The 25,328-nt window shown below is 35.3% G+C and overlaps 1 protein-coding gene across 1 annotated transcript; it reads right to left on the bottom strand.

Annotated features, from left to right (window-relative positions):
• Positions 1-16,771: 16,771 nt before the first annotated feature.
• Positions 16,772-24,032, bottom strand: LOC108737697. Its single transcript, XM_018470750.2, has 2 exons — positions 22,487-24,032; positions 16,772-22,432 (listed from the first exon to the last, which is right to left on the bottom strand). Exons 1-2 carry the CDS (start codon positions 23,331-23,333, stop codon positions 16,911-16,913), a joined length of 6,369 nt encoding a protein of 2,122 aa, XP_018326252.2. The 5' UTR covers positions 23,334-24,032; the 3' UTR covers positions 16,772-16,910.
• Between the last annotated feature and the right edge of the window lie 1,296 nt (positions 24,033-25,328).

Raw genomic sequence — 25,328 nt, forward strand, 5'->3', positions numbered from 1 at the left:
CGCATTTACTACACATTTAAATTTTCTAGAAATTCGATGATCGGCGGACTACGTAAAGTTATGAAGAAATCATCCAGACCTTTATGGATAAATTTTGCTAACATTTCTTGAAAAATAACCCGTTTAGTTACCCCGAATAGCTCTGCGTGTAGTGGGTTGTTCATATCGTAATAGTAATTTCCATATGTCAAATTTCCTTCAATAAACATAATAATGTAATGTTTCTGGACGTGGTATTGACGTTTTGACCTTCGGGTGTATCGTAAACACCGTGATACGTTGTGTTTGTGTACGTATGAAGCGTTACCTGACAGGTCGAGCTGTAATGGCAGGATTGTTGGCAGTTCGGCGCTTGTCTAAGTCGAGAAAAACTTTTATAGTGGAGAAAAAGATACAGTTACATCAACTGATGAAACACGATGGCTTGTAAAAGACCTCATGAAATCGTAATTTCTTCGTCAGCAATTGCTCTCTGTTCGTGTGCTTCCCACACAATCTCTTCACAGCGGCAACGACTTCGACTCACGCTGCTTTTAGTCATGGAACAGTTCCTGTAATTTCACTCACCATCCAGCTATGATGGAATAATAGGGTGCAAATCAAGAATATCAGACCTTTTCCCTTTTCTTACTATTTTTCTTTTGTGTATTTTACAGAATACCTACTAAAATCAGAAATGGATACCTAATGTTGAATACAACTATTCGATAATGCTTAAACTTCACTTATGTAAATATGGATGGAAGAAGCAGTAGAGATATAAAGCGCAGGGTAGAGTCGCCTTTAACAAAAAAAACTTATTTTTCTATGATCACGATCGGTTAATTTAAAAATTAGAAAAAGATTGTTAAAAGTACTTATATGTCTGAAATACGGCTCTACACGAGATGAGAAGGTATAAGAAAAGTTAGGAGAACAGGGGTCGCTGTGAAAGTCAGTAAGAAATAGGCGAGATAGGTTGGTGGGACACCTACTCAGGCATAAAGGGCTAGTCAAAGACATAATAGAAGCAGAAACAGGAGTTACAATGAGTAGAGGTAGATCTAGATTATTGTTATCGCCGTAGTTTGACAACTTTATTTGTATTATTGTAGGGGCCAGTTTTAGGAATTACGCCAATGTAACTTGCTGATATGAAACTGCACTTGTTTTTAACTATATATTTACAACACTTAAGAATTAACAAACACTTTAACAAAAACAAATGGATAACAAAAAAACTTAACTATGTAGAGTGGACTGTATAAAACTCGAAATTAATGAAGATAGAAACCGAACCGAAAGAGCGAATGATTGAATAGACTGAACGCCAAATTGCAACTGTCTCTCCAAATGACTTAACTTCTAAAAATTAGAAAAATAGAAAAGTGGAGGAAATAGTTTAGGGGTGGAATTAAATTCAAATTGGAAAAGGTTGATTGGTTGGAGAAAAAGTAGAGAAGCGTGATTCGTTATGAAATGAAGACAGAGATACAGAGGGGTAGAAAAATAGAGGGCGTACCAGAAGGGCATTAACCGGTACTTGGGGTACCGACACACGTGCAACGCATCTTTAGAAAGTTTGCCATTAGCCTCGACTTCTGGGAAACAGACTCAAGAAAAAACCCAATTGAATTTTATTGGGGTAAATAAGCGTTCGAACGGAAGAACTGAATATTCGAGTAAAACTTGACACAATGGTCAATAAACCTTTTGAATTTCGATGGTCTGCAAACTACAAATTCCCAAATTTAGTTAACGATACTATAATTGTTAACTTTGCAATAAATAACGTGCCTTATCAATCGTAGACGGTTGGCACTGCCTACGCCATCCGTTCAGCTTTGCTTAATCAACAAAACCATAGTTTTCATTATTTCAATTATAATTAGTAAAATTCAGTTACCAAAGTCTTCCCTACGCGGACGGGCCGATATCTTAATGAACTTATACTTAACGCACATGGTGTATTAGTATTAACATAAGAAGGTAACTCCTATCCCTACGGCCAACTTAATTCAAAAGTGTACTGCAAATTAAATAACAAGTTTATAATAATAAATAAAGTTTTTAAGAATTACTTTAAACGTTCTTTTTTAAAAACAAGGGATAGCATCGGCCAAAAATAACTATTTACTGCTGTAAAATGTATTCATTGAAAATACTGAAATAATAATAAAATGACTATTCCACTAGAACTATAAAAATAAATGCCTAAAAATATACAAATACTAAAATGAATAATGCGACTCAACACATGTTTTAATATTATTTCGGAATTCTCACATATATTGTAAATGCAAATTTATTATTTTTGAAAATTGTTTGTTACCAACCTTAATAATTTTTTTATAATTTTGATAAAAAATTTATAATCTTTAGTAGCCATCGGAACTTTGGTCCAAATGGACGCTTGTTATAACTTATGTCCCTTTAAATTAATAATTTGTATGGTTTGGTTTCACTGGTTTTTCGTTCCCTAAATGTATGATTGTTAGTTTTGCCTGTGGAATTTCGACATTTATTTTCAATTTGGACCAAACCATGGTGGTGGCTACGTTTTTACTTATCTACTACTCTTATCTTTAAACTATTTTGCTCCTCTTAATTGTTAACGATCATATTTTTTTATTGTAGAATTCACGTTTTTATTTAAAAGTTTAAAACCATATTGGATTGAAAAGGACCTCAAACATGTTTTGGGTCGAAACGTCTCCTGCTCGTCAAATATCTATATTACTGAATGGAATAATCGTTTGATTTCTTCAACCAATTACCTACTATTCTTCCATTGAATAAAATGTCAACACCTTATCTTTACTATTAAAAACGTATTAACTTAAAAAAAAATATTATAATAAAATTTATTTTATTTTTTTGATTGTGTAGAATCGTTAAAACACGATTTTGGGACAATTGTGGAGGTTATGAATAAAGAATTAACTGTACCACAACTATCAATTTTATTAAGCATTACAAATGCATAGGTGGTGACTACTATGGCGTTTTTACGTTGAACAACAGTGTGAAATTAATTCAATATTTAAAAAAAAAATTGTAAATCATTAAAAAATTCGAGAATACGATAATATATGTACCCCTAGTACCTGATTTTTCCTTAATTTATTTTCCAGAAACATATAAGAACAATTTTTGCAGTGTTTTGTTATTAATAAACAAATAGAGATTTGGCGTACAAACCAACCGTAGACTTTAAACTTTAACCGATTTAGAACACATTTCAAAAGTTTTTATAAATTTTCATGCAGTTACAAATTATTCTTAAACAATGCTTCTTTTTTGACTACATTTACTCCACAACGAAAGGCAAGTGTTTTAAAAGTGTTATAACGAGAAGATCAACGGAAGAAATATTTCCCGCTTGTTCAGATTTCCTAGAAGAAATATTTAATAAATATGTAATTGTTGTCTGGTCCTTTTTTTGAAAAATACACGTTTAGAAGGTCTGAGATATATATCTATCTATCTATCTATAGATATACCTGCTAACTTTCTCCTTGGGTTTTATGGTTTATGTGCAGGCAGATCGAAACTTGAAAACAAGTAGTAATAAAAAAAGGCTCAAGGAGAAGACAGGCAGTTTTTCGGAAAGAATTTAGAAAAGAAGAAAGAAGTACATTTGTTTCTTTCATGACGAGTAGGCGCTCTTGTATCGGTTTTGGTATTCAAAGGAAATACTTTGGGAAATCTGCACATAAACAGGGTTATGTGTAGGTTAAGGTTAATTGTGTTAACTCTGAACTAACGAGATGATATGTAGCGAATTACGTACACCGCCTTTAAAATTTTGTGCTCCCAAAATTTTTGGTCCTAGACCCGAGCCTCACGATCCGAACAGATATAGTTCGCAAGCGTTTCACATTTTTAACTTTTACTAAAATATAGGTAATACAAATAAAAATATTCACAGCAAACGAATCGCCAATCGGAGCGTGCTTGATCTCGAGTGGAGCCGAGTATACCCGATTCAGCCTGATCGATCCGAGCGTGACGGTTCACTTAACGTTCACTTCTTAGCAATAAGCGCGGCTAAAAAAAGGTTTCACATCAAAAATTTGTACAAAATTATTTTTAAAATAATTGTTTCTGTTAATTTTAACTCACGTATTTATTCAGTAATTGATGACTAGTTATTACCATCCAAATCTCGAATATTTGATTTGTTTCTATTGGAATTCTTTAAACACCCCTCAAATTGTACTTTTGAACATTGCAGAGAAAGGCGCCTAAATCACTTCAGAGTACAATTCAACAATATTCAATCCTCTTTAAAAATATCAAATCTGAAGTATTTAATTATTAGATTCTCATTCTTCATTCACTAAATTAGTAAATAATGATTTTATATAAGCACTCAGTTTTCTTGACTTTTAATGATGATGAATTTATTATACAATGCAAAAATACGCCAACACAAAAAAGAATATGTATGTATACCAAAATTTAATTGGACCAGGTTCGAAATGGGAATGCTGTTTGAAATGGATTATGGTTAGTGAGATAAGGTGGTTAATTTAGAGGTTGTAGCGTAGAAAAATAAGATGGGAAAATTTGTAACAGAAGCTAGATAAAATGCAGGAACAAAATAAAATTATAAAGGAAAAGATGAAAAAAATAGAGAACGAGAATAGCGGAAAATTACAGGAACAGAAATACAGATTCGATGAATATAAAAAAGAAAGCTGTAAAGAATGTCTTAAGGCAAAAAAAACAATTTGAACGCAGAAGCAAAAAGAACGATACTAGAGGAGCTGGAGATAAAAAAGAATGTAGGAAAACAAGAACAAGGAGATTGGAAATAGAATTGGTAGATATAAGAAGGGATGAAAAAAACAAATCCTGATGCTTTTTGGAATAGACTTGGAGGAAGGTAAAGTGAAGAGGGAGCTGGAAAGAGTTGTAGAAAAGAATATGAAACTGAAGGTGGAAGTACAGGAAATATGGAAAGTTAAAAGTAAAAGAAAGTATATAGGGTAAAAATAGGTAAGTGGGAAGAAAAGCTAAGGGTGCTTAAAAACAGTAGAAGGTTGAGAAGGACGGAGGTTATATAAAAGACGGTATGACTGTAGAAACAGGAGAATTCAGAAGATGCTGAAACAAATGGTAAAAGAGGAAAGAAAAAAAAAATAAAATAGGGTTAGAGTTGGGTACAATAAATAATAATAGAAGAGGTAGTATGGATATAGGAAGAGGAAAAAGAAGAAGTGGTAAAAAAAGGAGAAGAGCGGACATTTTGTAGAGAACAAGATGGTATGTGGGGGTCATAATGCGAAATGGAATAGGTTACAAAATATAAAGGTGGTGAGTTAGGGATAGGAAAAAAAGGCAGGAGTCTGTGAGGGGGTGTGACATATTATTATGTGAAAAGTTAATGAAAAGTAAGAATAATTGTAACTGGGTTATATTTAAGGCAGTAAGCGCAGAGAAACGCGGTTAGGCTAAGGGAGGGATGTTAGTACGGAAGAAATGTTCTGAAGGCAAAGCTTAAAGAATTTGGATTAGTTAAAGATAAGTTGGATTTAGTTAATGTTAAGTAGGATATGGATAACGATAGTTGTAAGTATAAAAGATTTGCAGCATGAAGCATTTTAATAAATCGCTTTATACTAAAATTTACTTCACGATAAAATAAAATTATTTCGTGAGAATTTGTGTTATGTAACAAAATAACCATGTTTTGTCGTATTTGGTGAACCTCGAAAATTAGGTTTCGATTTTGTGGTTAGCTTCTTTTAACATTTATGGCAATTAAATTTTCTACAAGGTTATCAGAAAAGGCATACTATGCATACATTTTACTAATATTATATTCAAATTAGATAATAATAATTTAATTTATATATTGGTAGCCATTTTAATATTCATAAGGTAAGTACAAAAACATTACAATTAGTTACTCAAAAAATAGAGTCGTAACTTTGAAATTAAATTAGGTATAATATTGTTTATGATACACTTAAATATCTTTGTTGCTTATTTAGATTTAGTATGAAGATGCTCAATAACTTTGAACTGAGCAGAACTAATAGAAAGGGATTTTACTAACACAGTCTATTGTCTTTCTGCTTCATTTCACAGGAAGTGACAATTGTTGTTTTGCTTCTATTGTGGTAAGTGAAAGTGAAGTAATAAGAAATGTGAAATTCTCGTCTCGTTTTTTCTTAATAAAAGTAAAATAACAATCCATGAATCGAACAAATTTGAGGTAATTACTTANACCTATAGTGAGCATTTGTAGACATATCTAATTTTATATTATAGTTTTAATTCAAATTTAGTGACAAAATGGTGAAAACTTATCAAGAGTCACCACATAATATTCGTTTAGTTAATTTCAATCGCGCTAATACACTTGTATTATTGTTTTGGAAATTTTTGGTAATGCACCAAAAGATAGAAATATGTATAGATGCAATAATGCCTAGAGTTTAGTTTGGGTACCATTTTTGTGAATAGAAGCACTGACATGACAACTTATGATTCTGTTAAATTATAAATAAATAATATAATAAAATATAATTATTTTGTTAAGTTCACTCTGCCTACTTTCTTTTCCGGCATACATCCACGCATAAACAGTTGTTTTCCTGAATTAAAGTTAACTATCGTAGAAAGTCTTATTTTAATGATAAGTTTAGTACAAATAGGTTTTATTTTAGTTATAAGTTTCTTACATTATAACGTTTTATATTACAAATGCCACTAACATGCCATTAGGAACTTGTGGCTAACATATTATTGGTTATAAACGCCACACCCTGTATTATAGCCACAAACATATATTAATAACTGCAAACATATATATGTATATATGTATAGCTACAGCACACAGTGGAGTAGAACCCGAAAAATATCCGATATGTGTTGTAAATGATCTGAAATTTAATGTTGCTTCTTATATTTTACAATCCATACAAGAAAATGTTTGGCGATTGATTTTTCTCTGTAAAAAGTGTCTTCGAGCTAACCCAAAGAAAAGCCAGCTTTTTCGGATTCTGCTCCACTGTGCAGCGTACGATGACGCAAACCTATAAGATTTTACCCATCCAAAAATTGCATAACGTGCCAAAAGAACTTTTCACTGTAAAAATATTTAAGTTACAACAGAAACTATAATCTTTTTGCGGAAAAATTAAATTTCGATTCAGAAAATATGTGAAGGCGGTCATCATTTACTTCACTTGAGTGAACCCCAGTGGCACTTTTTCTTCTGATGACGCTGCACTTATTTTTGATTGAGGAATAGCAAAGATGCTTTGATGATGATAAAACAGAAAATAATAAAAACTTGGATCGAAAAATTAAAACTGCAAATAAGAGTTAGGATTTCGTAGTGAATCGGCAATCGTTTTTGAAGCATCGTGTACAAAAAAATTACTTAAATCTTCATTAGTTTTGAATAAAAAGTGAATTAACAAATTAAAGCAACAGGTACCCTGAAAATAAGTAGAAAATATTATTGAGTATAATAGTATTTATGTTGGTAACTTACCTATTAGGTATTAAAAATACTTCGATAAAAAGTACATCTTTCAAGCGCAATCTAGCATACGTAGAATGATCGCTATATCGATTAATTTTTTCATTTGCTGCGCTATTGAAACTTTCGAATAATTTGAGTCGAATAGTGTTTTCACATTTATCGCATTAACAATTATTATTGTAAAAAAGTACCTACCCAATTAGTTTGTAATATTTGAACATATCATAGATGACTATTAATTTTTCGCATAAAAAGCTGTTTTTACTTTAATTCAATTATTTTAGCAAACAAACTGATTTTAAGGAGTAAAACCTTTAATCCTTTTTTGTAATTTTCGAAATTAGTCTAAATATGCGATTTACAGTAGAGCTGAAATTCCGCATGATGTTGTTTGCAGTATTAATTATTTGCTATCGTATTTCTTTAAGAAAGAACTGCAAGCAAAACGCCTTCACTGAGAAAGTGAAGTTACTGTCACATATACATTACTTGAGTGCCTATACACGAGACGTAAAGGTGCGTGATCCAATAAGTTGGTCTAATTTAAAATGTTACAAAAGTCATATCATTGATTATTATAATAAAACATCTAATTATCATAAAACAATTCATTAATAAAATTATCATACAATATCGTAAATTATCGTGTTTGTTGTCGATTATTTTTGAAATACTTTGATGAATTTGTCAAAATCAGAAATCGAGTAAACGAAGATTGTCATTTCGGAAAAATTTGCAACCAGGTAGACTTTGGTAAACAACATTCTTCAGGTATGCTAGAATAGCGTTGCGAAAAATCTACCGAAAAAAAGTGTCCGCGTCCTACTTTTATTTAACAACTTAAGAGCAATAATATGTTTTTTTGTGAATAACTTTTTACTTAATAAATTAATTTCTACAAATATATTAATAAAAACTTTACAATTGTTTCGCCGCCTTGAACTTCTTCAGAAGTAAAATAAAATAATTCGAAGTGGTCTGTTTTCTGTCGAAACTGGCAGACGCGGATCGCGATTTCGATCTTTATGGATCTCATCAGCGCGTCGCAGACAACTCCAACAGAACACAGACAAACTTTTACCTGCTGTCTTAACAGCGCGTTTTAGAAAACACTACAAATGGCGCGGTAAATGCCATCTGTAGTACGATGCTACATTTTAGGATTATCTACTTGCTGAAACGAAACCCGGCGTAGCTAACCTCAATGTGATAGGCACGTTAGCTTAATCGAATAAAATAATTCGAAGTGGTCTGTATTCTTTCAAAACTGCCAGACGCGCTGATGAGATCCACAAAGACCGAAATCGCGATCCGCTTAAAGTTAGATTTTGCATAGGCTGATTATTACAAACCTGTCCTTCGAACCTCGAAGGATCTTAGGTAAAAAGGTGAGAAGGAGAAGGGATATTATAGAAGGGATAACAGCAAATATATATTATATAAATATAATAGTGTACGTTGCAACTAACAAGGTTAAACACATGTTCTAGTTTTACTCACTGTGCTGTCACCTACAAATCGAGAAATTCATTTTCCAAAACCAGCAAAAGGCAAAATACCCCAAAAAGTGTACTCATCTAAAAGCTTGGGAACAGTATAACCAAAGTGTAAACCGCATATCCAATTTTTTCCAAAGGGGAAAAAAGTCTGCAAATCAAAAATGAAGTGACGATGTCAATGACATTTTTAACGCTGGCGTTATATGCACTCTTGCTTTATACGCACCTCCCCAAAAGTAAAAGATTTAAATACATTAAGGTATAACTCTTTCAAAAAAAGCAACCGCTAAAAATAGCAGCGTTAAATTATCATCTTTGGCACCTACTGCAGATGCCGCATTTAGACAGTTCAAAAGAGTATATCTCCAAATTTAAACATGGCTTGGAGGAGAAATATTGCCGGAAGAATGGGGTTGGAAATATGAAAATGGAATACTGACATCAGAAACAATGACTCAACTACCAGCTCCGCAGACTTTACTAAAAAGGTTTTTTTGCACATGTAAAACAGGTTGTGGAGCATCTTGTGGGTGCAGAAAAAGTGGATTGAATTACACTGTAGCTTCATCAGAGTGCAATGGCAACAGTTGTGGTAATCCATCATCTATCATCAAAATTAATGAGGTTGATGACGATAATGCAGATAATTGACTGAATTTTTCAATTTTTATGCAATATAGTGACAATAAATATTCATTTGTATTTCTTCATAATCTTGTAGTAGTACTATAGTAAGCAGTGCAGTGGTAGGAGGTTGCTTATGTACGCAGAAGATGAGAATCAGCTCTATAACTGCCTGCTCGGAATTATATCTTTAAACAAGTGTATTTGTTTTCCTAAATTCCTGAGAATGTTGAACTTTCTTTAAAATCTGATTCTCGCAACATGCTCAAAATCTGCTTACCTGCATCTCTTTCTGTTACACATTAATTGGTGTAATGTTATACCTTTTTCTTTATTAGTGTCAGCTGCAATCTATACATGACATCTCTTTTCTATGTTTACGATGTTCCCTACTTATCGAAGATGTAAGTATCTGAAATACAGATATAAGATACAAAATACGTATTTTAATCTTGTATAATCTGAAATGCTTTTTTTAAATTTTCATTTTGTAACTTGGATTTAGATACATTCTGTCGGTATCTTAGTATTTATATTTGCTAAAATACTTCTGCTAATTGTCTACCTATGTATTTTTTGAACTGAATGCTCCTTTAAAATTTTAATTGATCAATCCATCAAAAGATTATGCGTGGTTTAGTTTATAGTCTAGTTTGGTAGTCAGAAAATATCAATTATTTAAACAGAATAATCTTTATTTTGTTAACGACTTTGGATAAAAATAATATAATCACAACTCATAAGACCATAATACTGCAAAAGTCAACACAACGCTATAATANATTTTATTTATAAAAAGTATTCAAAAGATACGTATTGTATTTGAGATACCATTCCAGAAAGTTATTTGCATTTGGTATCGGAAATACTTAATTTAAAAGTATTTTGCATTTTGTATTCCAGATACTTTATTTAAGTTAGCTTGTACATCGCTGATTGTCGTGAGTAAAAGTAGGCGTTTTGTTAGCAACCGCTCTAGTCTATTTATTAAGTTGAAAGAAGAAAGTATGTGACAGTTTTATTGCGGAATATGCCAATTTTGAACGTCCCAACTATAGAAATTTATTAATTAAAATAGGCTTGCGGGAGCGCGTACTCCGTACGTAAATGGTTAAAACCTTTGATTGCAAAAAGAAAATTATATGAACTCAATTGGAGATGAAAGAGAATCATTTCCTGGAAGTATAACATATTTTTAAATATTTTTTAATTACTTTTTGTTTTTAAAGTGATTCTTTTATTACATCGCCTTAAATTTTTTCGTCCATCTGTCGCATGTCGCATTACAGTCGGCCGCGGAGTAGAGGTGACTATAGTGGCGCCTATGCTCGCATGAGCCAACTGTGTAGCATTTATATTCTCACTCATTTGTGCAAGTGCGTGATAATTACATTTATAGACTGTGAAACTCAAAGCGAAGATGAAATTATTGATAGAAATATTGTTCTCAATTTTTAACATGCGTCTATCATTTGAATGATTGTATTTATTATGCATTCCGTACTGTGTTTGTTGTCGATTATTTTTGAAATACTTTGATGAATTTGTCAAAATCAGAAATCGAGTAAACGAAGATTGTCATTTCGGAAAAATTTGCAACCAGGTAGACTTTGGTAAACAACATTCTTCAGGTATGCTAGAATAGCGTTGCGAAAAATCTACCGAAAAAAAGTGTCCGCGTCCTACTTTTATTTAACAACTTAAGAGCAATAATATGTTTTTTTGTGAATAACTTTTTACTTAATAAATTAATTTCTACAAATATATTAATAAAAACTTTACAATTGTTTCGCCGCCTTGAACTTCTTCAGAAGTAAAATAAAATAATTCGAAGTGGTCTGTTTTCTGTCGAAACTGGCAGACGCGGATCGCGATTTCGATCTTTATGGATCTCATCAGCGCGTCGCAGACAACTCCAACAGAACACAGACAAACTTTTACCTGCTGTCTTAACAGCGCGTTTTAGAAAACACTACAAATGGCGCGGTAAATGCCATCTGTAGTACGATGCTACATTTTTAGGATTACGTATGCTCCAACAAGGTCCATTTAAACATATGGATATCTACTTGCTGAAACGAATCCCGGCGTAGCTAACCTCAACGTGATAGGCACGTTAGCTTAATCGAATAATATAATTCGAAGCGGTCTGTATTCTGTCGAAACTGCCAGACGCGGATCGCGATTTCGATCTTTTTGGATCTCATCAGCGCGTCGCAGACAGCTCCGACAGAACACAGACCTACTTTTACCTGCTGTCTTAACAGCGCGTTTTAGAAAACACTACAAATGGCGCGGTAAATGCCATCTGTAGTACGATGCTACATTTTTAGGATTACGTATGCTCCAACAAGGTCCATTTAAACATATGGATATCTACTTGCTGAAACGAATCCCGGCGTAGCTAACCTCAACGTGATAGGCACGTTAGCTTAATCGAATAATATAATTCGAAGCGGTCTGTATTCTGTCGAAACTGCCAGACGCGGATCGCGATTTCGATCTTTTTGGATCTCATCAGCGCGTCGCAGACAGCTCCGACAGAACACAGACCTACTTTTACCTGCTGTCTTAACAGCGCGTTTTAGAAAACACTACAAATGGCGCGGTAAATGCCATCTGTAGTACGATGCTACATTTTTAGGATTACGTATGCTCCAACAAGGTCCATTTAAACATATGGATATCTACTTGCTGAAACGAATCCCGGCGTAGCTAACCTCAACGTGATAGGCACGTTAGCTTAATCGAATAATATAATTCGAAGCGGTCTGTATTCTGTCGAAACTGCCAGACGCGGATCGCGATTTCGATCTTTTTGGATCTCATCAGCGCGTCGCAGACAGCTCCGACAGAACACAGACCTACTTTTACCTGCTGTCTTAACAGCGCGTTTTAGAAAACACTACAAATGGCGCGGTAAATGCCATCTGTAGTACGATGCTACATTTTTAGGATTACGTATGCTCCAACAAGGTCCATTTAAACATATGGATATCTACTTGCTGAAACGAATCCCGGCGTAGCTAACCTCAACGTGATAGGCACGTTAGCTTAATCGAATAATATAATTCGAAGCGGTCTGTATTCTGTCGAAACTGCCAGACGCGGATCGCGATTTCGATCTTTTTGGATCTCATCAGCGCGTCGCAGACAGCTCCGACAGAACACAGACCTACTTTTACCTGCTGTCTTAACAGCGCGTTTTAGAAAACACTACAAATGGCGCGGTAAATGCCATCTGTAGTACGATGCTACATTTTTAGGATTACGTATGCTCCAACAAGGTCCATTTAAACATATGGATATCTACTTGCTGAAACGAATCCCGGCGTAGCTAACCTCAACGTGATAGGCACGTTAGCTTAATCGAATAATATAATTCGAAGCGGTCTGTATTCTGTCGAAACTGCCAGACGCGGATCGCGATTTCGATCTTTTTGGATCTCATCAGCGCGTCGCAGACAGCTCCGACAGAACACAGACCTACTTTTACCTGCTGTCTTAACAGCGCGTTTTAGAAAACACTACAAATGGCGCGGTAAATGCCATCTGTAGTACGATGCTACATTTTTAGGATTACGTATGCTCCAACAAGGTCCATTTAAACATATGGATATCTACTTGCTGAAACGAATCCCGGCGTAGCTAACCTCAACGTGATAGGCACGTTAGCTTAATCGAATAATATAATTCGAAGCGGTCTGTATTCTGTCGAAACTGCCAGACGCGGATCGCGATTTCGATCTTTTTGGATCTCATCAGCGCGTCGCAGACAGCTCCGACAGAACACAGACCTACTTTTACCTGCTGTCTTAACAGCGCGTTTTAGAAAACACTACAAATGGCGCGGTAAATGCCATCTGTAGTACGATGCTACATTTTTAGGATTACGTATGCTCCAACAAGGTCCATTTAAACATATGGATATCTACTTGCTGAAACGAATCCCGGCGTAGCTAACCTCAACGTGATAGGCACGTTAGCTTAATCGAATAATATAATTCGAAGCGGTCTGTATTCTGTCGAAACTGCCAGACGCGGATCGCGATTTCGATCTTTTTGGATCTCATCAGCGCGTCGCAGACAGCTCCGACAGAACACAGACCTACTTTTACCTGCTGTCTTAACAGCGCGTTTTAGAAAACACTACAAATGGCGCGGTAAATGCCATCTGTAGTACGATGCTACATTTTTAGGATTACGTATGCTCCAACAAGGTCCATTTAAACATATGGATATCTACTTGCTGAAACGAATCCCGGCGTAGCTAACCTCAACGTGATAGGCACGTTAGCTTAATCGAATAATATAATTCGAAGCGGTCTGTATTCTGTCGAAACTGCCAGACGCGGATCGCGATTTCGATCTTTTTGGATCTCATCAGCGCGTCGCAGACAGCTCCGACAGAACACAGACCTACTTTTACCTGCTGTCTTAACAGCGCGTTTTAGAAAACACTACAAATGGCGCGGTAAATGCCATCTGTAGTACGATGCTACATTTTTAGGATTACGTATGCTCCAACAAGGTCCATTTAAACATATGGATATCTACTTGCTGAAACGAATCCCGGCGTAGCTAACCTCAACGTGATAGGCACGTTAGCTTAATCGAATAATATAATTCGAAGCGGTCTGTATTCTGTCGAAACTGCCAGACGCGGATCGCGATTTCGATCTTTTTGGATCTCATCAGCGCGTCGCAGACAGCTCCGACAGAACACAGACCTACTTTTACCTGCTGTCTTAACAGCGCGTTTTAGAAAACACTACAAATGGCGCGGTAAATGCCATCTGTAGTACGATGCTACATTTTTAGGATTACGTATGCTCCAACAAGGTCCATTTAAACATATGGATATCTACTTGCTGAAACGAATCCCGGCGTAGCTAACCTCAACGTGATAGGCACGTTAGCTTAATCGAATAATATAATTCGAAGCGGTCTGTATTCTGTCGAAACTGCCAGACGCGGATCGCGATTTCGATCTTTTTGGATCTCATCAGCGCGTCGCAGACAGCTCCGACAGAACACAGACCTACTTTTACCTGCTGTCTTAACAGCGCGTTTTAGAAAACACTACAAATGGCGCGGTAAATGCCATCTGTAGTACGATGCTACATTTTTAGGATTACGTATGCTCCAACAAGGTCCATTTAAACATATGGATATCTACTTGCTGAAACGAATCCCGGCGTAGCTAACCTCAACGTGATAGGCACGTTAGCTTAATCGAATAATATAATTCGAAGCGGTCTGTATTCTGTCGAAACTGCCAGACGCGGATCGCGATTTCGATCTTTTTGGATCTCATCAGCGCGTCGCAGACAGCTCCGACAGAACACAGACCTACTTTTACCTGCTGTCTTAACAGCGCGTTTTAGAAAACACTACAAATGGCGCGGTAAATGCCATCTGTAGTACGATGCTACATTTTTAGGATTACGTATGCTCCAACAAGGTCCATTTAAACATATGGATATCTACTTGCTGAAACGAATCCCGGCGTAGCTAACCTCAACGTGATAGGCACGTTAGCTTAATCGAATAATATAATTCGAAGCGGTCTGTATTCTGTCGAAACTGCCAGACGCGGATCGCGATTTCGATCTTTTTGGATCTCATCAGCGCGTCGCAGACAGCTCCGACAGAACACAGACCTACTTTTACCTGCTGTCTTAACAGCGCGTTTTAGAAAACACTACAAATGGCGCGGTAAATGCCATCTGTAGTACGATGCTACATTTTTAGGATTACGTATGCTCCAACAAGGTCCATTTAAACATATGGATATCTACTTGCTGAAACGAATCCCGGCGTAGCTAACCTCAACGTGATAGGCACGTTAGCTTAATCGAATAATATAATTCGAAGCGGTCTGTATTCTGTCGAAACTGCCAGACGCGGATCGCGATTTCGATCTTTTTGGATCTCATCAGCGCGTCGCAGACAGCTCCGACAGAACACAGACCTACTTTTACCTGCTGTCTTAACAGCGCGTTTTAGAAAACACTACAAATGGCGCGGTAAATGCCATCTGTAGTACGATGCTACATTTTTAGGATTACGTATGCTCCAACAAGGTCCATTTAAACATATGGATATCTACTTGCTGAAACGAATCCCGGCGTAGCTAACCTCAACGTGATAGGCACGTTAGCTTAATCGAATAATATAATTCGAAGCGGTCTGTATTCTGTCGAAACTGCCAGACGCGGATCGCGATTTCGATCTTTTTGGATCTCATCAGCGCGTCGCAGACAGCTCCGACAGAACACAGACCTACTTTTACCTGCTGTCTTAACAGCGCGTTTTAGAAAACACTACAAATGGCGCGGTAAATGCCATCTGTAGTACGATGCTACATTTTTAGGATTACGTATGCTCCAACAAGGTCCATTTAAACATATGGATATCTACTTGCTGAAACGAATCCCGGCGTAGCTAACCTCAACGTGATAGGCACGTTAGCTTAATCGAATAATATAATTCGAAGCGGTCTGTATTCTGTCGAAACTGCCAGACGCGGATCGCGATTTCGATCTTTTTGGATCTCATCAGCGCGTCGCAGACAGCTCCGACAGAACACAGACCTACTTTTACCTGCTGTCTTAACAGCGCGTTTTAGAAAACACTACAAATGGCGCGGTAAATGCCATCTGTAGTACGATGCTACATTTTTAGGATTACGTATGCTCCAACAAGGTCCATTTAAACATATGGATATCTACTTGCTGAAACGAATCCCGGCGTAGCTAACCTCAACGTGATAGGCACGTTAGCTTAATCGAATAATATAATTCGAAGCGGTCTGTATTCTGTCGAAACTGCCAGACGCGGATCGCGATTTCGATCTTTTTGGATCTCATCAGCGCGTCGCAGACAGCTCCGACAGAACACAGACCTACTTTTACCTGCTGTCTTAACAGCGCGTTTTAGAAAACACTACAAATGGCGCGGTAAATGCCATCTGTAGTACGATGCTACATTTTTAGGATTACGTATGCTCCAACAAGGTCCATTTAAACATATGGATATCTACTTGCTGAAACGAATCCCGGCGTAGCTAACCTCAACGTGATAGGCACGTTAGCTTAATCGAATAATATAATTCGAAGCGGTCTGTATTCTGTCGAAACTGCCAGACGCGGNTTTCTACACGTTTATAAATCTTACGTAATGAATAATAAATAAGTATTAGAGTTACAAGAACGTTTTTTAAATAAAAAACAACAACAATTAAAATTTATGATAATTTTCTATTTGGTATTTTTTTGACTAATGATGCCGAAAGTAGTAAATTAAATAGGGGCATAAAAATAGTTTCTCTTGCTCGGATCCTTTATGAAAAAGAATTTCTCAGTAGAAGATACGATTCCATTGATCCTCTCAGGTGAATTTTTGAACTTTTTTACAGGTCTATGATTATTGTGTTGAATATTTACTGGTACATTTGGACCTTCCTCTTCGATTCGTCTATAGTTATAGGGATCTTTTGGTAGTTGTTCTTTTCTCGGCGAATAAAATGGTAATTGTTCTCCTTTATTCCCTTGATAAAATGTTTCAGGAGGTGCCTCAATTTCTTCTTGCTGTTGAATATCAGGCATTGTTGTTACATATTTTGAGTCAAGGTATATTGGTGTTGTTATGGTTGAAGTTGAAAACACTTCTTGTTTATTATAATCACTGCGATTGTTTTGTTGGTGGTGTTTGACGGGTACTCTATCAAACTGATTATTATTGTATAAATTTGTGCTAGCTTCAGTGTTCTGATTCAGAATTGTATCATTTACATTTTCAAATTGATGTAATGTTGGTTCGATTTCAACATTACGAGGATGATTGGTTTCTTCCTTAATTGATTCTTGTCTTCCTACATTATCTTCAACTAAAACTGATCCTTTATGGTTTTTATATTCTTCGTGGTCAGGAGTGATAGTGGTGAAATCAAAGTTATTGGGTTTTATTCTGATACGTTTTTTGACAGTCCTATGGATAGTAGGCGGATCTGTAAAATCAACCACTGCCTTTTTAGGTAATGCTTCGTCATTATTTAATTTTAATGACGCCGATTCTTTAGCAGTAAACTTTATCCCTCCGCTATTTAGTACGTAATCAGGAGAAATACTCGACATTTCTATTTCGTCTGCAGCTTTTGTTGGTGTAAAGTTACTGTTGTAGTAAGTTTCATTACTTTCATTTCGATCATATTGCTGCTGCTGTTGTTGTGACGGCTGATGCTGGGATGGTGGTTGCTGTTGTTGTTGTTGTTGTTGTTGTGGTTGTGGTTGTGGTTGTGGTTGATGTTGTTGTTGTTGTTGTTGTGGTTGTTGTTGTTGTTGTTGTTGTTGTTGTTTTTGTTGTTGTTGTTGTTGTTGATGATTATGATGAAGGTGCTGTCGACGCCGTTGGTGATGATGATGGTGCTGTTGATGTTGCTTCTGTTGTTTTTGTTGGTGTTGGTGTGGTGAAAGCTGTTGTTGGTGTGATTGTTGTTTTATTTCGTCTCCGCTGAAATAGGATGCTGTTTCAAGTGTATCTAGTTCAATTGTTTTTGCAGTGGATATTGGTATTTCTTGTGCATTAGGTAAATCAAATACTTGTACCACTAGTTTATCATTTTTTTCATCGACGTTGGACGGTGAGGATGTTGAATGAAAAAATGCCGCTGTTGCTGTTGTTGTTTCAATCTCTGTTAAAATTTCTTCTTGTCCAAAAAATTGATTAGCTGGAATTTGAGGTCCCACCCTTCTACTTTCGGTTCTTTCGTTTAGATATTCTTCTCTTGGTCGAGTTGATTGAATGTTTCCTTCTTCTTTGTCAGTATATCCGTCTGTAGCGTCATTTATTACTGGTTCTTCTTTGAAATTATCTTGTATCTCTCTATTTTCTACAACTTCATATGATTTGATTTGGTCTTTTAAATTTTCCTGTTTATCAAAAGTGCTCCTATTTATTTCTTTGTCATAGTTTTGTAATTGATTACTTCCATCTCGTTGATTATGCCCTTTTCTTCTTTCTTCTCTATTTTGATATCGATCTTCTTGCGCTTCTTTATCAGCTGGATAGAAATCAAGTACTAGTGGACCTTCGGTGACCTTATCCTTTTGCATCGACTGTTTCGCTTCCTCCACTTCATCAGGATTTTGAATTATAACATCTTGGTCATTTATGCCTCGGTAATTTCCACCGTGTTTTTGCGTCTTATCATAATCTTTGAATACTTCAACATCTTGCACTTTTCTGGCAGAAACATGACTAAAATCACCAGTGTTTGTATTGTTTTCATTTTGTTTGCTTTCAAGTTCAACACTTTCTAACGTTAAAGGTGTGGAAGAAGTTTCTGTTGATGCTTCCTCGTTTTGATTTGAGGTATTTGAACCATTTTCTGCAGGAATTATCTGTAGTGGAGGGGCAGACGATGATGACATTCTTGGAATAGGACGACGTCGTCGTTTTGAAGCAGCAGAATAAGGAGTTGTTACAGTTTCTGCATGATAAGCAGTAGTTGCGGCAATTATAGGCTTTGTTTTGCGTCCACGTCTATATCGAGGAGTTGGAGTGGTTCGATAAGAGGTTCTATGACGCGTTCTTCCGCGACTTCGAATGGTAGGCGCTGTAGTTTCTGGGACAATTGTAGTTGCACTATCACTTATTAGATCTACAGTTTCACTTTCAGTCACATATCTTGGTTCTTCGCGACGTCTTCTACTAATTCTCTTTTCGTAATTTTCAAAGTGGGTTCCCTCTGAGCTGTTCCACGATCTCCGATTACGGATGTTTCCATAATTTTGGATTTCTTTGGTACTTTGTCTTTCTACTTCTCCATTAATTTTTGTTTCGTTACTAAATCTTGGTCTGACTCTATATCTTCGAACGCTTCGTTTAGGTTTTTCTTCACTTGGGTTTTCTGAAGTTGGTTCATGTCGAAATATCTTGTCTTGTCCTTCATTTCTGTTTATTCTTTGATTTCTTATTTTGCTTCGAAGTCTTCGACTGTTACTTTTAGGTTCTTCTTTGACAAGCTTCTCATGCACCCTCATAGAAGGTAGTTTATCCCCATTAGAAGCTTCATTTATATGCTCGACCGTTGATCTTGTAGTTTCTTCTGTCTTATTTGATTCGGATTTTACTGTCCGTAATTTATTATTTTCTATTTCAGTCCTTGAATCTTCACTTTTTATGCTATCTTCGTCCTCTTTATTTGTACCTACAGGGTTTCTTTTTATTGTGCTGTATTTAGAAGTGTTTACAAACGATACAAAGCTGTAATTTCTTGGCCGTGGTATGTACTCGTTAATATCAAATATTTTAAGTGTTCCAATTTCAAGGGAAGTATTGTTTGGATTATTTTCAATGTGTGTCATTAATGAACTTCCGGGTGAATTTTTTGTTGGTACATTTTGCGATTGTAAGACTTCTTCTCCTTCAGTATAATCTTGTTCTTCTTCATAGATGGAGGTTGTTGTCGTTACATTTTTTTTGCCAATTTCTTTGTAATCTGGATTACTTTTGACCATTTTAAGAATTTTTAAAAATTCTGGCTCTGTTGTACTGGCAGGTTTTTCAGTTGTTGTAGTCTCTGATGTTCCTTTTTCTATTTTTACCGGCTTAGGATCTGGAATAGAAACGTAACCTTCATGAGATTTTAATTTCGAGACGAATTCCAAAAACGATGGGCCTTTTAATTTTTGCATTTCTGTTGTAATTTTTACAGCACTTTCTGTAGTGATTCGTTTTGGTGAGGTATATTGTTCTTCAGTAATGACTGGTTCGATTTCTTCGATTAAACTTGCTTGTGTTGTGTAGTAAATAATTTTTCCTGTTTTTTCGTCGTAATGATAATTTCTATTTCTTCTTGGAATATACTCATCAGTTTCTGTAGTTGTTTCTACGGTAGTTTTTCTACGAATTTGGGAATAAGTTGGCATTGCAGCACTTCTTTTTAATAACCTGTGATTCCATCTTCGTGAAGGATCTTTATTTGTATAGTATTTACGATTTAAGGTACTTGTCGACTGAAACGGGGATGCAAAAGTTAAAGGGGGAGGTGGTTTTAAGCCCAAAATGAAGTTGTTTGTTCTGACCGTAGTTACAGTTGGCGATTTATGAAACAGTTCATTAGATGTAGTTTGACGATCTTTGAAAAAAGGATTTTCATCTAAAAGTTGTTTACGACGATGAAAATCAGACTTTGGTTTCTGATAAGTCACGAATGTGTTTATATCGCTACTGTCAGAAATAGAGTCTCCTTCATCTTCGAAAACTGTCTGGAAGCTAATATTTTGTTTATTTTTCTTGGGAGCAGTAAAAGTTGTAATTTTGATTTTATCTGAAGTTTTGGCGTTCGTATCATGAATATTTTCCGAAGATAGTTTTATATTTTTTATAATATCTGTGAATACATTAAGTTGTTCATTCGGCTTAATATCATCTTTGTATTGAACTTCACTAATAGTTTTATATTTAGGAAGTACCGTAGGTGATGGTTCAGTGGAATGCTGCTTCTGTTGTATATTTGATCCAGGAAAAGGCGTTCGTGGATTCTTTCTCCTAGATTTTATTCTTCTTTTTACTGATTTTCTTCGCCCATGTAAAGGTAGTTTTTCTAGTATATTTAGTTCATTATCATTATTTTTTAATGCGGCCGGGTCTATTAAATGTCGTCGATTTCGTTTATTTTTAAAAGTGTTAATTTCCTTGGTATTAGAAAATGAAAATATTCCCAAGGACTGCAGATCTTGAAATATTGGCGTTGGTTCTGCTATGGACTTTTCGGAAAAGAGAGGATTATCCAGTGGACTTTCCCCAAATAATTGTTCTTTAAAACATTCTATTGCGTCGCCCAATTTATTTAATTTAGGTGCATTGCTTTTTGGTGGATCTTCTGGTGTTTCGTGATCTTTTCCATCTGCTCGATCTTTTATTTGTTTTGGGATTGGCTGTAAATCCTCTATTTCCCGACATTTTCTTCTTTGAGCGTCTTCATAAAATGACATTTTTCCGACCTTTTTTTTGGGACGGTTTTTGAAATTTTCTGCGTAACGTAAAGGCGAATTATTATTCAAAGAAAAGACGTTTAATTGATTGTAGTATGGGTACTTTTGAGAATCATATGTTGAATTTTCTATTTCATCTAATTTACTATTTTTCACTGAAACAACGTCATCATTACTATTCCTTCGGATTCTAAATCCATGTTCCTTTTTAAATTTCTCCGTAATCGGGCTCGTGTCCGTGGTATGTAATGTTTTGTTGTTGAGACTACTTTCGGTATTATTTAATACTTCTGTCATCACTTTGGATGAACTATTTCGAGATTCTGGATTCATGATTTGGGACGTATGTTGAGATTCAGAGTGTAGTACCTCTTTATTTATTTCAGGTGATTGTTTTGGAGATTTTTCCTTTAAAATATCTTGCACTTCATGGAGTTCTTCGGATTCCTCGCCTTTTTCTGCGTTTTTCTCGTGATTTGCATGATCGTAAGCCATGTCTTCGTAACCTTCCTCTGTAAAAACAGTATGCGTTTTGGAATCCTTAATAATTTCCCTTAGACGTGGTTCAATCGGTGGTAAATTATGTTCTTCGTTTTCATATTGCCTGACTTGAGCAAGTGTCCGGGTGGGTATAAATTCTTGCTCTTGTTCTTCTGAAGCTTCTTCAGCTTTTTCTACGTTGTGTATATTTTCTGGAGGTTTTACAGTTTTTTGAGCCGATACTTCACTTCTCTTTAAAGATGGATGTTGAATATTTTTGTAATTATTATTATACCTGCCTTCACCATAAATAGTTGGGGGTTGTGATTTATGCGTTGCTGGCCCTAGAAAGTTGTAAGGAAACTTTTTTTGTTGTTCGTTGAATATATTTTTGGTACCTTGAAATATGGCTTCTGCTTCAGGATGTTCTGTAGCGTCTTCAAGTTCTGAGTATATTTGTTTACTATCGTACGGTTTGTACTTTTTGCCTCTGAGAGCCCACTTGCCTTCACCAGGGTAAATAGGTTTTACAGGTATAAATTTTGGGATTTCATGATCACTTTTTAGTTCTCCATTATTACTCTTTGTTTTCGTGATTACAGTTGGTCTGGTGCTAAGAAAATCGTTGAGAAATAGGTTTGGTTCGTGAGCTTTATTGTCCTTATAAGGTTTTTGCGATATTACGTTTCTGTAATAATTTGCTTCTGGTTTTATGGCATCCGTTGAAGGATAAATTATTGGAGAAAACGAAATCTTTTGAGAGAATGAATGTGGCTGCACATCACGATATTTAAATTTTATTTTGTTGGTTGACAACGTATTCGACATGCCTTTGCTGCTTTTCTGCTTGTTAGCTTTGATCTTCGGTTGGTATACAATGGTTTTATAGTAATCAGTCAACTTTTTCTTATTGCCGGTGTGATTAGGATAAGTCCGTTTGGGGATCTTTCGAGAAACAAACTGACTTGTTACTGGATCAAAAATTAGATCGCTGTCGGCCAAAGAAGTAGTAACATATGGTACAATGTGAAAGTCAGTTTTTATAATAGGCTTATTAGCGTTCTTATTGTTATTAAGGTTAATATGTCGTGTCCTTAATGAAGAAGATCCGCCATTCCCGATTTCCGTTACATGATAATTTGGCTGTTTCACAAATACATTATTTGATGTTTCCACGACAGAAAAGCAAACAGTTGAAGAAGTAAGCCAAATTAGCGGAAAAAGTGTTCGCGCGATATGCGACATGTTCTTACGAAAAGGAAGAAACGCGTTTAGTAACTAAATGAAAAATTCACTGCTGCTGAATACGACAGTTTGTTGCAGTTTGTCGAATGTCCCGGCACATCGCGTTTGTAACGTGCCACTTTTTTCACTTATGTAGTTAGTTGCAATTTACTTTCACAAAAGTCCAAAATAAATAACGGCATTTACATGGTTTAATTTCACTTTTATTCTAATTCACTTTTGATTGAATATTTGCAAAGTTCACTGCACTATTAGTTTCGATTTCTCACTAATAACAAACAATTATAGTTCAGTCAAGTACATACGGTAAATTACTGACCCAATTGAGTTTATCTTTGTACGTTCACCCGAATTGAAGAAAAGCCGATTGCTAGTTTCGTTCTTAACGTTACGTCACTTCTAGTCGAATTGTTACAGCTTTCAATCTAGAAGGCGAACGACAAGGCGAAAATATTTATAAGCGATCGTTGTCGGGCAAAAACTGTCACTTTCGCGTGTAACCGTTGGCGTTGGTCAGATACCTCCGTATGTACACCTTTGTTTTCTTACACGAACTCGCAACGACACGACGATTCTATTATATTTATATACTTTACCTAAATGCTATACAGTTTTGATATTACAACTGTTCCGTTATACCAAACTTGTAGAAGCATAAAACAGCAAACTGCTTGATGCTGGTCAGAAGAGGTTCTTCTATTAAGTCATTCTTTTCTTTTATTGAAAGATACACTAACGATGAAATGCTTTACACATAGGTATATCGCATATTGAGAACCTGTTTTATTCTTTTTTTTTATTTAAAATTTAGTAATCGAATGATAACGTAGGTTGGAATTTAAAAATATTTCTTAGAAATTGTATACTAAAAGCATTTATCTCGTTTCTTCCTTACTTACGTATAGGATTGTTTAAGGCAATGCATGTACGCTCATCTTTCACTTCCAGCTATACCGGAAGTAGGTGTAAACTTATTTTAGAGGAAATGTTGATATTTTTGCCACAAAAGTTGAAGTTTATAGGTATGTGTTTTAAATATGAGCTTATTAAACAGACTATTTATAAACGCAATTATTTTTTATTTTATTTTTTACTTTGGTTTGAGCAGATTATGAATGCCATCATTGCATTGGGGAACGGAAAAGTTAAAACGAATTTTATTAATTTCAAGTAAAAAATTGAATCATTATTGTTCTCATTTATATTAAAAAAACTAACTTCCCTTAACAGTTAGATTTTCAATATTTCAGGCCTCAGTACCCAGTAGGTACTTTTAAGAGTAATAATTTATAATTGGATAATAAACAAANTATGCAAAATAATGAATATGTATAAAAAAATTCGTAACATCATCTTCAAATTTGTTTCCGATAGCGTTCTTAACATGAAGAAAAAATTACAATCCACTTCTCGGTACTAAAGTTCAAAATATTTAATACTTGAAATTTCTATTTAAACGACTGAAATTTAATGAATTTTGGAAGTTTTATTTTATAGTAATGGTAATTTTGAAAACCAACAAGTGGGGTTCAAACGAATATTGCTCGTCCTAAATCACTACAGATAGCGGTATTCATTTTTCTATTAAAAATGTTAAAAGTGAGTGACTTGTTGACTAACTTTTCCTTCGTATTACCTGCTGACTGGTTGTATACGAGTTGATACTATTGCAACAACGTGTGACGTTAACAAAATATTCACAAACATTTTTAATTTGTAAAAAAATATGAGCTTTAGCTGAATGTTTTAGACAATCGAAATGTATCTGCGTTTGTCAGCATGGGGAGTGAAGCAAAAATGCGCAGTGTTGGTTAACTAGTACTTATAGTACGAATGATAATTCTTGAGTACTCATCTTTGGGACTATCCTAAGTTGGATTATTTCCCAGTTATTAATGAGGTTTTTAGTATGGCTTTATAGATTTTGTTATATTATACAAGACGCCTTATGAATGAGCCAGTTTTTGTTGCACGTTGGGTCAAATAATGAGGATT

This window comes from Agrilus planipennis, unplaced genomic scaffold (assembly GCF_000699045.2).
Source record: "Agrilus planipennis isolate EAB-ADULT unplaced genomic scaffold, Apla_2.0 scaffold146, whole genome shotgun sequence".
Lineage (NCBI taxonomy): Eukaryota > Metazoa > Arthropoda > Insecta > Coleoptera > Buprestidae > Agrilus > Agrilus planipennis.

Excerpts from the sequence above, each read along its gene's own strand:
- LOC108737697 (XM_018470750.2), bottom strand. The coding sequence starts at position 23,333 with ATGTCGCATATCGCGCGAACACTTTTTCCGCTAATTTGGCTTACTTCT. Across the intron at positions 22,433-22,486 it reads AGCAGAAGCCATATTTCAAG|GGCCAGCAACGCATAAATCA; the intron begins GTACCAAAAATA and ends ACAACTTTCTAG.